The sequence below is a fragment of the Amphiprion ocellaris genome, chromosome 6 (genome assembly GCF_022539595.1).
Source record: "Amphiprion ocellaris isolate individual 3 ecotype Okinawa chromosome 6, ASM2253959v1, whole genome shotgun sequence".
NCBI lineage: Eukaryota > Metazoa > Chordata > Actinopteri > Pomacentridae > Amphiprion > Amphiprion ocellaris.
The window spans coordinates 2,223,633-2,237,031 of record NC_072771.1 but is presented as its reverse complement, the minus strand read 5'-3'; the positions used below and the strand labels follow the sequence as shown (position 1 = coordinate 2,237,031).

Sequence of the window (13,399 nt, the reverse complement as noted above, 5' to 3'; positions counted from 1 at the left end):
ACATAGAAATTAAAAGAAAAGATAAATTATTTAGCATTTATTTGACCTACATTTGAACTACACACAAACACAATAGACACAAAATAGACAAAACTACACAAAACAGATAAAACTACACACAAACTGGACACAAAACAGACAAAACTTCACAGAAAATAGACAAAAACAGTCAAAACTACACAGAAACAGACACAAACAATGGTTTGTTTATTTATTTATTTATTTATTTATTTGTTTGTTTGTTTATTTGTTTGTTTATTTGCAGCCCGGTGAGAAGGGTTCCCCCGAAGGAGAGAGAGAACCAGAGCGGGAGAGGAACCATGTGTCGTTCGCCCGACACCTGCACACACACCATCACACACACCTGGGCATGAGCTACAACCTGATGTCAGGACAGTACGACATCTACCAAGGTAGGAACACAACAACACAACAACACAATAATAACAACAACACACCATCACACACACCTGGGCATGAGCTACAACCTGATGTCAGGACAGTACGACATCTACCAAGGTAGGAACACAACAACACAACAACACAATAATAACAACAACACACCATCACACACACCTGGGCATGAGCTACAACCTGATGTCAGGACAGTACGACATCTACCAAGGTAGGAACACAACAACACAACAACACAATAATAACAACAACACACCATCACACACACCTGGGCATGAGCTACAACCTGATGTCAGGACAGTACGACATCTACCAAGGTAGGAACACAACAACACAACAACACAATAATAACAACAACACACCATCACACACACCTGGGCATGAGCTACAACCTGATGTCAGGACAGTACGACATCTACCAAGGTAGGAACACAACAACACAACAACACAATAATAACAACAACACACCATCACACACACCTGGGCATGAGCTACAACCTGATGTCAGGACAGTACGACATCTACCAAGGTAGGAACACAACAACACAACAACACAATAATAACAACAACACACCATCACACACACCTGGGCATGAGCTACAACCTGATGTCAGGACAGTACGACATCTACCAAGGTAGGAACACAACAACACAATAATAACAACAACACACCATCACACCCACCTGGGCATGAGCTACAACCTGATGTCAGGACAGTACGACATCTACCAAGGTAGGAACACAACAACACAACAACACAATAATAACAACAACACACCATCACACACACCTGGGCATGAGCTACAACCTGATGTCTGGACAGTACGACATCTACCAAGGTAGGAACACAACAACACAACAACAACACAACAACAACAACACACCATCACACACACCTGGGCATGAGCTACAACCTGATGTCAGGACAGTACGACATCTACCAAGGTAGGAACACAACAACACAACAACACAATAATAACAACAACACACCATCACACACACCTGGGCATGAGCTACAACCTGATGTCTGGACAGTACGACATCTACCAAGGTAGGAACACAACAACACAACAACACAATAATAACAACAACACACCATCACACACACCTGGGCATGAGCTACAACCTGATGTCTGGACAGTACGACATCTACCAAGGTAGGAACACAACAACACAACAACACAATAATAACAACAACACACCATCACACACACCTGGGCATGAGCTACAACCTGATGTCAGGACAGTACGACATCTACCAAGGTAGGAACACAACAACACAACAACACAATAATAACAACAACAATAACAACAACGAGTGTGTTAGCATTATTACCAAGGTAAGACCACAACAACAACAACAACAACAACGAGGGTTTGTGTTTTTACTGCAGCTGAATTATGGTCAGATTTAGTCATTAAAGACAAATATTGAACCATTTTTGTCATAATTTGAGTCATTTTAGACAAACATTTAGTGATTTTAGTCAAATTTGGAGCCATTTTGGGCATTTTTCTACTCATCTAACACCAATGTTGAGTCGTTTTCATCAAATATTGAGTCATTTTGCTCAAATTTTGAATTCCTTTGGACAGACTTTTAGTAATTTTGGTCAAATTTTGAGTCATTTTGAACAAATTTGAAATCATTTTGGCCAAACTCTAGGTAATTTCCATCAAATTGTGAGTCATTTTTGTAAAGTTTTTGGTTTACTTTTGTCAAATTTTGAGTTATTCTGTACATATATTATGTAATTTTGGTCAGATTTAAAGACAAGTTGGACACTTCAAATTTAAAACAAATCGAGTCATTTTTGTCACAATTTAAATCCTTTTAGACAAACATTTAATGATTTTGGTCAAATTTGGAGCCATTTTAAACAAGTTTGAGTCACTGAAGACAAATTTGGAGCCATTTTAGTCAACGTTTTGGTAATTTTCATCAAAGTATGAGTCATTTTGTACAGTTTTTGCATTATTTTGAGTAGATTTTGAGTAATTTTGGACAACTTTTCTATCACTGCATCATGGAAGAAATCTTTGAGTCTTTTTGCACATTTTTTGTGGCTCATTTTTCACTGCTATCTAAATTCCTGCACCTCTATGGAAACAGAACAACCATGAAGGAGAAAGATGAATTAATTCATTCATAATGCGACAAAACAGATAAAACAGATCTGAAGACAAGGAGATGATTAATTAGTAAACTTGTGATTGTTTTCTGCTGTCGGCTGCACAGAAACTCACAGATAATTTCAAAATCCAGAACATTTCCACCAAAAAAACACCTAAAAATGTTCATGTAAGTTGATTGAAAAGTACCTTTATGTAGAAAAGCCCATCGATGGTTGGTTTATTAAATTTCTGAGGCTCCAGAGGTTTCATCCATCAGTACAGATGTTATAACACGACCCACATCTGGATAAGTGACTCTGAAAACAGGTGATTCTGTGTCTTCAGCTGAAGTTCAGTGAAACTAGATAAATCCTGTAAAGACGGTGGCCGAGCTTCGTGTTGCTGGTGAATCCCTGAATCCATAAATCCAGATGTTGGCTGCTGGAGTGGCAGCTGTCGGCTCGGTTTGTGTCAGCGAGGCGAGCTTTGAGCTTCACGGCAGCCATCTGTTCCAGTTCCATCCCAGTGAACCTCCACAGAGCCGCTGCTTCGTCTTAATGACGAGGTTAACGAGAGTCCTGTCTTCTAGCGCTGAACGTTTCCTCAGCAGGCCTCAGATACGCTCAGAATGTCATACAAATAACACAATAAATCCTGAAACAGCAGCCAGTTAGCGACAGCTGGGGTTTATTCTACATTATATCCAGAAAATGATGATAAAACACAACAGAAAGCAGCGTTCAGGCTCCAGGTTAAATTAGAAATAATTAAATGTTTTAGTATTTCAGGTGGTTTTCAGATGAACTGCAGGCTGTGTTTACGCATCGTACGCAGCAGTCTGGAAAAAAGTAAAATTCTGCACCTCTGACACGACAAAAACAAGAGACAAACTAACACATACAGTACACAACATGACAAAATGATAATAATAAAATGACACAAACGAGTCATAAAATGAGACAAATGAATTAAACATATAACAGCACAAAGACAACTTACGATACACAAAACGACACTGACAAGACACAAAATGACACAAAACGTCACTAACAAGACATAAACTGACATGAATGAGACATAAAATGACACAAATGAGACACAAAATGACATGAACAAGACATAAAATCACGCAAAAAAACATAAAATGACACAAAATGACACAAATGAGACACAAAATGACAAATGATACACAAAATGACACAAACGAGGAGCAAAAAAGACACAAAATGGAACAAATGAGACACAAAATGACAAATGAGACACAAAATGACACAAACAAGACATAAAATGATGCAAAGCACACATGAGACACAAAAATGACACATACAAGACATAAAATGATGCAAACAGACACAAAATGACACAAACAAGATAAAAAAACACAAAATTACATAAAATGACACAAATGAGACACAAAATGACACGAAATGACAAATGAGACACAAAATGACAAATGATACACAAAATGACACAAACAAAGCGCAAAAAAGACACAAAATGACACAAATGAGACACAAAATGACAAATGAGACACAAAATGACACGAATAAGACATAAAATGATGCAAAAAAGACAAAATGACAAATGAGACACAAAATGACATGAACAAGTTATAAAATGACACAAAAAAGACAAAATGACACAAATGAGACACAAAATGACAAAAAATGAGACACAAAATGATACGAACAAGACATAAAACGACACAAAGCACACATATGATACACAAAATGACACAAACAAGACATAAAATGATGCAAAAAAGACATAAAATGACACAAAATGACACAAATGAGACACAAAATGACAAAAGCAAGACACAAATGGCATAAATGAGACATTACATGATGAAAAAGATACAAAATGACACAAGATAAAAAATGGCACAAACAAAACACAAAATGACATAAAATGACAAAAAAACAACAAAAGCGACATATGGAAGAAAATGAGACACAAATGAGACATAAAATAAAAGAACCGATCAAAACTGTCAGAAACACAAACAAACAACAAAAATGAGACACAAAATGACATGAATGAGACTTTGAAGAAAAGATACTAAAACTTAAGCATTATAAACTTCATAAAAATAGGATTTATTGGTTTAGTTTCATCTCAGTGTTCCTTAATAAATCACCAGTTGTGTGTATTAATCTTTGAATGTTAACTTTGATGTGTATATCTGTTGTGTTCTGCTACTGAGGAGATAAATTGACATCAGATGGGGTTTTATTGGTGAAGTTTGAGCTGATTTTCTCCGTTTTTGTCTCTTGTTGTTGCAGGTTTGAGTTCCAGGTCTCTGGTCTCCAGTCAGCAGGTGTCAGGACACTCCTCAACCGGTACGTTCAGAAAAGCATCTGCTGTTTCTCTGTTAGTCTGAGCAGGCTGCAGAGATGGAAACGTGGTCTAAAGAGGGTTGTTCAACGTTTCTGTTCATCAGATCCAGTGGAGCTGCAGCTGAGAGTTTTTAAAACACAATGACTCATTTCTAAAAGGCTGTAATTTACTCTCTGATTTACAGTTTGGATTCAGTGGAAGTAATGCAGCTGTTTCTGACTGGATTTAGGGATGTTTTTACACATCTGCGTTTTATAAGATCGCCTCAGACATCAGTGTTTGCTTTCTTGGATAGTTACCTACCGCTGGTCCATCTTCTTTTTTAATGGTTAATATACGTCACTGTAATAAATTATTGTAAAACTGCAGCCAAATTCTCACAGCACTGTTCGGTTTTTCTAAATGTACTCCAAAAAATGTAAGATCTGTAGGCATTTTCAGAGCCAAAAACAACTTTTAACAGAATACTGAATGAACTGACAGCGTTACTTGAACAAAAGATCTGATAGAAATCAACACAAACATGAGACACAAACGACAAAACAAGACACAAAATGACACAAACAAGATATAAAGTGACAAAAACGGGGCACAAAATGACAAAAATGACACAAACAAGACACAAAATGATAAACAATGACACAAACAAGACAAAAAATGATAAAACACAAAATGCCAAGAAATGACACAAATGAGACAAAAAATGAGAAAAAGAAGATATAAAATGATAAAACAAGATGCAAAATGACACAAACAAGACAAAAAATGACACAAAAATGTCAAAAAATGACACGAACAAGACAAAAGATGACAAACATGACAAAAATGACAAAAAATGACACAAACAAAACCAAAAATGGCAAAAAAATGACACAAACAAGACCAAAAACGACATAAACAAGGCAAAAAATGACAACAAATGACAAAAATGAGACACAAAATGGCAAAAAATGACACAAACAAGATAAAAAAAATGACAAACAAGACAAAAAATTACACAAGGCAAAAAAATGACACAAGACCAAGAATGGCAAAAAATGACATAAATAAGGCAGAAAATTACCAAAAAAAATGACACAAACAAGACAAAAAATGACAAAAAAACAACACAAAATGACACAAATGACACAAAAAACAAAAACCGACACACAAAGCGGTGTTAGTGATGACAGATTTCATGTAAAAACCTGAATAAATGTGGATTTTATCTGCATGTATATGAAACCATTGAGACTGTTGAAGCGGCTGCTGCTGTTTTGTTTGCGGTTCTCGTGATTTTTAAATTATCTGTCAGTTTGGGTGCAGAATGTCTTGTTCAGTGCCGCCATTTCTGTGGAATAAATTGGATAAAACTGGGAGTAAAGCGAGCTTCAGTCCGTCTGCAGGGTCAGTGAATCTAATATCTAAACCTTCTCCGCTGGGAATAACGCGAACCTCGCCGCTTAAATTATCCTCCGGTACATCATTACCAGCTCTGCAGTGTTTTCAGCTTTCAGACTCCACGTAAAAGTGTGAAATAATGCAGAGCCAAGGCAGCCGAGGAGCTTAATGCGACGCTGCGGTTATCTGGAAATGCTAATTGCTGTGAAATAGAGGAGATTATAGTGGCAGCAACGGAACTCCACAGAAACCATCACAGGTTTACAGCAGCTGTTCAGTTCTCCAGCCAGATATCTGGAGATCTCTAATTAATTATCTCCTTGTCTGGAGATATCAAACTGTTCTGTTGCTTTACCAATTAATCTACATAAAACTACACAAATGAGGCACAAAATGACAAAAATGAGGCACAAAATGACAAAAACGAGACACAAAATGGCATAAATGAGGCACAAAATGGCATAAATGAGACAATATGACACAAATGAGACACAAAATGATAAAAACGAGACATGAAATGACACAAATGAGACACAAAATGACACAAATGAGACACAAAATGACAAAAATGAGACACAAAATGACACAAATAAGACACAAAATGACACAAAAGACATAAAATTAAACAAATGAGGCACAAATGAGACACAAAATGACATAAATGAGGCACAAAATGACAAAAATGAGACACAAAATGACACAATTGAGACAAAACGGCACAAACAAGATGCAAAATGGCAGAAGTGAGACATAAAATGATAGAAATGAGACAAAATGGTAGAAATCTCAGTCCAAGGAACTGCAGATGGAAATTAGTTTAAAGCTAACTCTGGTGCAATACATCAAATGGAAACATTTATGTTAAATATTGTACATGGTCCCTTTTTAAATAAACTGACAACAATAATAATAATTACATGAGACAAAATGGTAGAAATGAGGCAGAAATGAGACACAAAATGGCAGAAATGAGACACAAAACAGAACACAAAACGCCTCAGAACCCATGACCAGCTTGAAGCCAGAAAGCAGCAGCAGTTGTTAATTCCTCCAGCTGGATATCTGGAGATCTCTAATTAATTATCTCCTCGTCTGGAGATATCAAACTGTTTTGTTGCTTTACGAATTAATTTTCTGAAAATATCAAACGCTAGTCATTCTTTGCTTCCTCTGTATCTAATGGCAGAGAGAGAATCCACGATGAAGCCGATTAGAGATGTTTATTTGGTGATTTCACTAGAAATCCTGCTGATGTCATAATCTCTTCACCAAACAATCCATGACTTCATTTAGGAGGAAGGGAGACCTTCTTTCAACACGTGTATTGAAAGAAACGTCTAATAGGACTGGGGGGATGTCGGCCTCAATGGGGGACGGAGAATTCAATGAACAACAGGATTTTATACCGCTGGAAACCAATAGCAACCGCAGATAACTCCATGTTTCTGTGGTTTGTTTTTAACCAAAATTTGTCCAAAATCCACCCGCTGCTGCGTATCTTATAAACTGGAATAAGTTCTAAGAATGGCCAACAGAAATCCCAGAGTTCAGAAGGACTTCATTCACGATCCTCCAAATGATTTGTGAGTTCCTGCAGTGGAAAACCTCTTATCCATGTCCTGAGGTTGCCCAGTTTGCCTTCATCGTTTGACTGATTGTTACCTCAGTTTCCATGACGTCAGAATCAAGTCGGACAGAAACACGATTGGAAGCGTCGGTTCATCTGGAACAAACCTGTTCCCTGATGCATCTTTACCTCATTTACTTGTTTTCCTGACAGCTGTAGGCACAAAACAACAACAAATGAGGCACTAAAGGACACAAATGAGGTACAAAACTGTCACAGAGACACAACACAATGTCATACATGAGACATAAAATGACGAAAACGAGACACAACACAACAGAAATGAGGCACTAAAGGACACAAATGACACAAAAAAACTACAGAAAAAAAGACAAAACTGCCAAAATGAGACATGAAACAATAACTAAGACACAACAGAAACATGAGGTACAAAAGGATAAAATTGAGCCACAAAGCAACACAAAATGACAGAAAGGAGCTAAAACTGTCAGAGACATGAACAAAACCTCAAAAAACAGACACAAAGTGACAAAAACGAAACATCAATTGGCAGAAATGAGACACAAAATGACAAAAAGGAAACATATAATGACACAAATGAGACAAAATGACAAAAATGAAATATAAAATGGCCGAAATGAGAAAAAAAATGATAAAAACAAGACGTAAAATTGCACAAAAGAGACACAAAATGACAAAAACGAGACATAAAATGACATAAATGAGACACAAAATGCTAAAAACAAAACACAAAATGACACAAATGAGACATAAAATGACAAAAATGCCACACAAAATGACTAAAACAAGACACAAAATGACACAATTGAGACACAAAATGACACAAATGAGAAAAAATGGCAGAAAGGAGCTGAAACTGACACAGAGACATGAACAAAACGAATAAAAACGAGACACAAAACGACAAAAACGAGACATTAACAGCTGTTTTGTCTCCACAGACGGCGAAGGGAAGAAGTAGGACCATGTGACCACGTCTCACATGAGGAACGGCAGATTTATCAGACATCAATTCCATGGTGTTGAATAAGCTTCGCCTCGCTGAGAGGCAGAGAACAGAACAAAAAAAAAAAAAAAAACCTCTTTCATTTCTTACTAATGACAGCCACCAGTTTTATAAGTCATCAGGAGGAGCTGACGGACGGACGGACGGACGGACGGACGGACGGACACGGAGAGGAACTACCTGTACAAACACAATCACTGGACTTTTCAAGCTTTCAGTTTTTGCAGAGTTTTGCCAGAAGCCGGCGGCGCCAATAAAACCATCCCACTGAGCCCGACCTCGGCCTGACTTTATAAATGCACATTTCTGGTAGTGTATTAAGACGATGGTATGACTGAATGTACTGACGATGACTCCCGATAGTGTGGATTGCTTTTTTTTTTGTTTTTTTAAACAAACTCCTATTGGGACAAAAACAGCATTAGGAAGCTAAAAAGTCTATTATTATCCTTATTATTCTCATTCTGATTATTGAAGTGGTCCTCCCTCCATAGTGCTGACGCTACATTTGTATTACTAACCTGTACTTGAGCGTAACCATGTTGATTGTATTGTCTTTATGTGAGAGTAAACCTTCACATCGACCTGCCCAGTGCCATGTAGGAACCCAGTGGTGTAAATATTCTGTACAGATTCATGGCGGAGCACTAACATGCTTTATCGTACACTACGTTGATCTCCATCAGCCATGCAGGGCGGCAGAGAGCGGGGCGACGAACGGCTGAAACAACCACCATTTAGATCATCAATGGATTCAAGAACAAGAGTTTACATCCTCAGGTAAAGACCAAGTATAACATGGTATAGTCTGGAGTTTCCAATGACTCCTAGAACTCAAAATCATCGAAACACATGAATCTTTGTTAGAAAAGAACAACTATAGATTTTGGTTCTTTCATAGATTTATTAAAAGTCTGCTGAGTCAAATATACACATACAGAAATGCTAATATTTGGTGGAACATCCATTTCCACCTCAGTTAGGTTCTTCTGGTTTCAGTCTTCTGGTTTATCTTCAACTCCTCTGGACAGAATTCAACTAAATTTGTCATCTTTCTGACTTGTTTCTTCAGGTCCTTGATGGGTTTAAGTCAGGACTTTGGGGAGCCAAGAGCCTGATCATAAATATACATACAGAAATGTTAATTCGGTTTGGTTCTTCTGGTTTCAATCTTCTGGTTTATCTTTGACTCCTCTGGACACTATAACTACCGTCAAGTATGAAGGTGGCAGTATCATTATACTATTAATTTAATTAACTCTGAGTTCTGCTGCAGTTCAACTAAACTTGTCATCTTTCTGGCTTGTTTCTTCAGGTTCTTGATGGGTTTAAGTCAGGACTTTGGTTCCCCAAGGAACCTCATCATAAATATACGTACAGAAATGTAATAGTTGGTTAAATGTCCATTTCCACCTCAGTTCGGTTCTACTGGTTTCAATCTTCTGGTTTATCTTTGATTCCTCTGGACACTATACCTACCGTCAAGCATGGAGGTGGCATCATTATACTATCAATTGAACTGACTCAAGTCTGAGTCAGAAAGATGACAATATTATCATCTTTCTGACTTGTTTCTTCAGGTTCTTGATGGGTTTAAGTCAGGACTGTGGGGAGCCAAAGTCCTGACTTAAACCCATCAAGGAACGTGATCATAAATATACAAAAAGAAATGCTAATATTTGATTAAATTTGTCCATTTCCACCTCAGTTCAGTTCTTCTGGTTTCAATCTTCTGGTTTATCTTCTACCTACCGTCAAGCATGGAGGTGGCAGTATCATTGTACTATCAATTTAACCCTAACCCTGACCCTAACTGCACCAGATTGGATCAGTTCAACTACATTTGTTATCTTTCTGACTCAGACTTGTGTCTTCAGGTTCATGATGGGTTTAAGTCAGGACTTTAGGAGACCAGTCTAGAACCTTCATTCCAGCCTGATGGAACCATTTCTTTACCACATCTGATGTGTTTTTGGGTTCATTGTCTGGTTGAAACATCCAACTGTGTCCAAGATCAACCTTCTGCTGATGGTTTTAGGTTTTCCTGAAGAACATGGAGGTGATCCTCCTTCTTCATTATTCCATCTACTTTGTGTAAAGCTCCAGTTCCACAGAGCATGATACTGCCACCTCCATGCTTGATGGTAGGTTTGGTGTTCTTGGGGTTAAACAAAAGTCTAAAACCTGCCCTAGATGGTTTAAAACCATTCCTAAAAAGGTCTAAAACCACGACTAAAATCCAACCTATCCAATCCAAAAAAATGTTCAGAACCAGTCAAAACAAAGTCTGAAACCAGTCCTAAAAAAAGTCTAAAACCAGTACAAAATCGAGACCTAAACCAAACCTAAACTATTCCTAAAAAAAACAGTCCAAGACCATCTGAAACCAGTCCTCATCCAGGACCAGATCCAGAGTAAAATAAATCCTAAACCAACTTTAAATCACATCCAAAACCATGAGAACCAAGACTGAAACCAAACATAAACCAGTCCCAAGAAAGTCCAGAACTAGTCCAACATCCAGTCTGAAACCAGTCCAGAAGCACTTCTAGGAAGCCCCAGAGCATGATACTGCCACCTCCATGCTTGATGGTAGGTTTGGTGTTCTGGTTAAAGGCCTCACCTTCAGTTTTACTTCAATCTGACCACAGAACTTTCCTCCAGAAGGTCTTTTCTTTAAGTGATTCTGGCAGCTACACAACTGGACCATGAATTTTATTCTGACAAACAGATGATTTTGGATCTGAAGCTGCTTTCAAATGGCTCCAAGTGACTTTCTGACTGGTTCAAGTCTATGATTTACTTTTTCAGAACTTTGCTGAGCTGTATATTTTAGACCCAGCAGATTTTGCCGTATTTCCAGAAGACCTTTAATAAATCTATGACGAAGATTTGTGTGTTTCAATGGTTCCTTCCTAGAAAATTCAGAGTTCTAGGAGTCATTGGAAACTGAAGACTGTCATGACATACATGCTCTTTACAAGCAGTTATAAACTGTTGTTCATGTCTGTACCTGCAGCTCATGTAGGTTTGTCATTGTTTAGGTTGTATAAGTGATGAATACCGTTTCCTGGAAGCTGTGTGTTCACCCCAGTTTGTGCTTCTTTGATGCATTGCCTTTAAATTCTCTAGATATTCACAAAGGTTTTAAGAGCAAACAAATTCACACACTGCCACTTTTATGCAGCAGCAGATTTAGATTTGACGTATCAAAACCACAACACTGTTCTGACTTTTAAAAAGCAAAATACAGAAACTACACTGCAGAATCTGGCTTTCTGACATTTTACTGAACTATCTAAACCTCATTAAGCCATAAAAATTCATTAAATGACATAAGAGATGCTATGACTGAGCAAGACTGCTGCTAGTATAAAGAATAAACCTGAAAAAGTGATGCTGAAATAAGATGCACAAGCTGGAGCTGTGTCAGTTATACTTTCCATTACCATACTTCTCAGATAATTCCAGTGTTAAATCGATCATTATTGCCATTTTCTAGCTTGAATTAATTCATCTTACCTCTGAGGCTGACAGCGTACTCCAAACTAAATGGAACATGGTGGTTTTTACTCAGGTAAAATAGTAAGTTTATGACCAAAAACACAAAAAACATTTGGCGTCATTGCTTGTCGGATGCTTAACTTTTATCATTTTCACATTTGGTTGCATGATGTGAATTTTTAGTTTCATGTTTTGATTTCAGAAAACTGCGAGTCGTGCATTAATTCCTCGACTTACAGTGTCATATTCTACAGGTGAGAACATGTTGAATTCAGTTTAGAGCATAAGATGCTGCCAGCTGAACTGTTTTTACACACATGCATCCTGGTAAGAAACATTTTAGCAACAATAAACCAGAATATGTGACAGAAACTGAAGCAAAATGGATACCCACTGGAATTATCCTTGCAGTAAAATGCTCATACTTGTATTTTCAGTGATGATAGTGGTGATAAATGCTTGTTCCTGCTCGTTCTGTCGCCCTGCCTCTGCTCCGATGCTTTCTACAAGCAAACTAGCTCATTGCAGAGCCTCTGATAGACGCTTTGACCATCGGTGTCGTACCACTGCCAGATATCCAGGACAGACGTACTTGCTTCAAAAACCCAAATTTCTCTTCATTTACTGTGGTTTGATGACATTCATTATCATTAAAATCACCTTGCAGGAGCTACAAACCACGTTATTGTTTTGAAAACTGTTGCTTTTAACCAAAATGTGCCCAAAACCCACAGTTAAATCACTATCTTAATATCTAGAATATGTTCTAACAATACAACGCTGGACAAAACAGCTGGAATTACAGTCAGTTTGTTGATTTGTATTGAGATCAGCTCCACTGTATGTGGGCTAAATCTGCTTCACTACTCACTCAAAACTTAGCTTTTCAAGCTAATTGAGTTGTGATTAATTTTCTTTCCGATGACTGAGACATGCCAAATTCATATTCTGTCAGTCTAAAGCAGCACCTGATTTACTGTTGAGTAATTTTAACCAAGGGCTGCACAGTGGTGTAGTGGTTAGCACTTTCA

At 37.6% G+C, this 13,399-nt stretch overlaps 1 protein-coding gene across 3 annotated transcripts in view; it reads left to right on the top strand.

Moving 5' to 3' along the window:
- The window catches only part of znf608 (zinc finger protein 608), a 90,450-nt gene that overhangs the window by 74,748 nt on the left and 2,303 nt on the right, over positions 1-13,399 (top strand). For all 3 annotated transcript variants that reach the window (XM_055011449.1, XM_055011450.1, XM_055011451.1), the window contains 3 exons: positions 266-413; positions 4,815-4,871; positions 8,800-13,399. The exon at positions 8,800-13,399 is cut by the window's right edge and continues 2,303 nt beyond it. In XM_055011449.1, the coding sequence (XP_054867424.1) occupies positions 266-413; positions 4,815-4,871; positions 8,800-8,819 (225 nt within the window). In that variant the 3' untranslated portion in view covers positions 8,820-13,399. The remainder of the gene's footprint in view (positions 1-265; positions 414-4,814; positions 4,872-8,799) is intronic.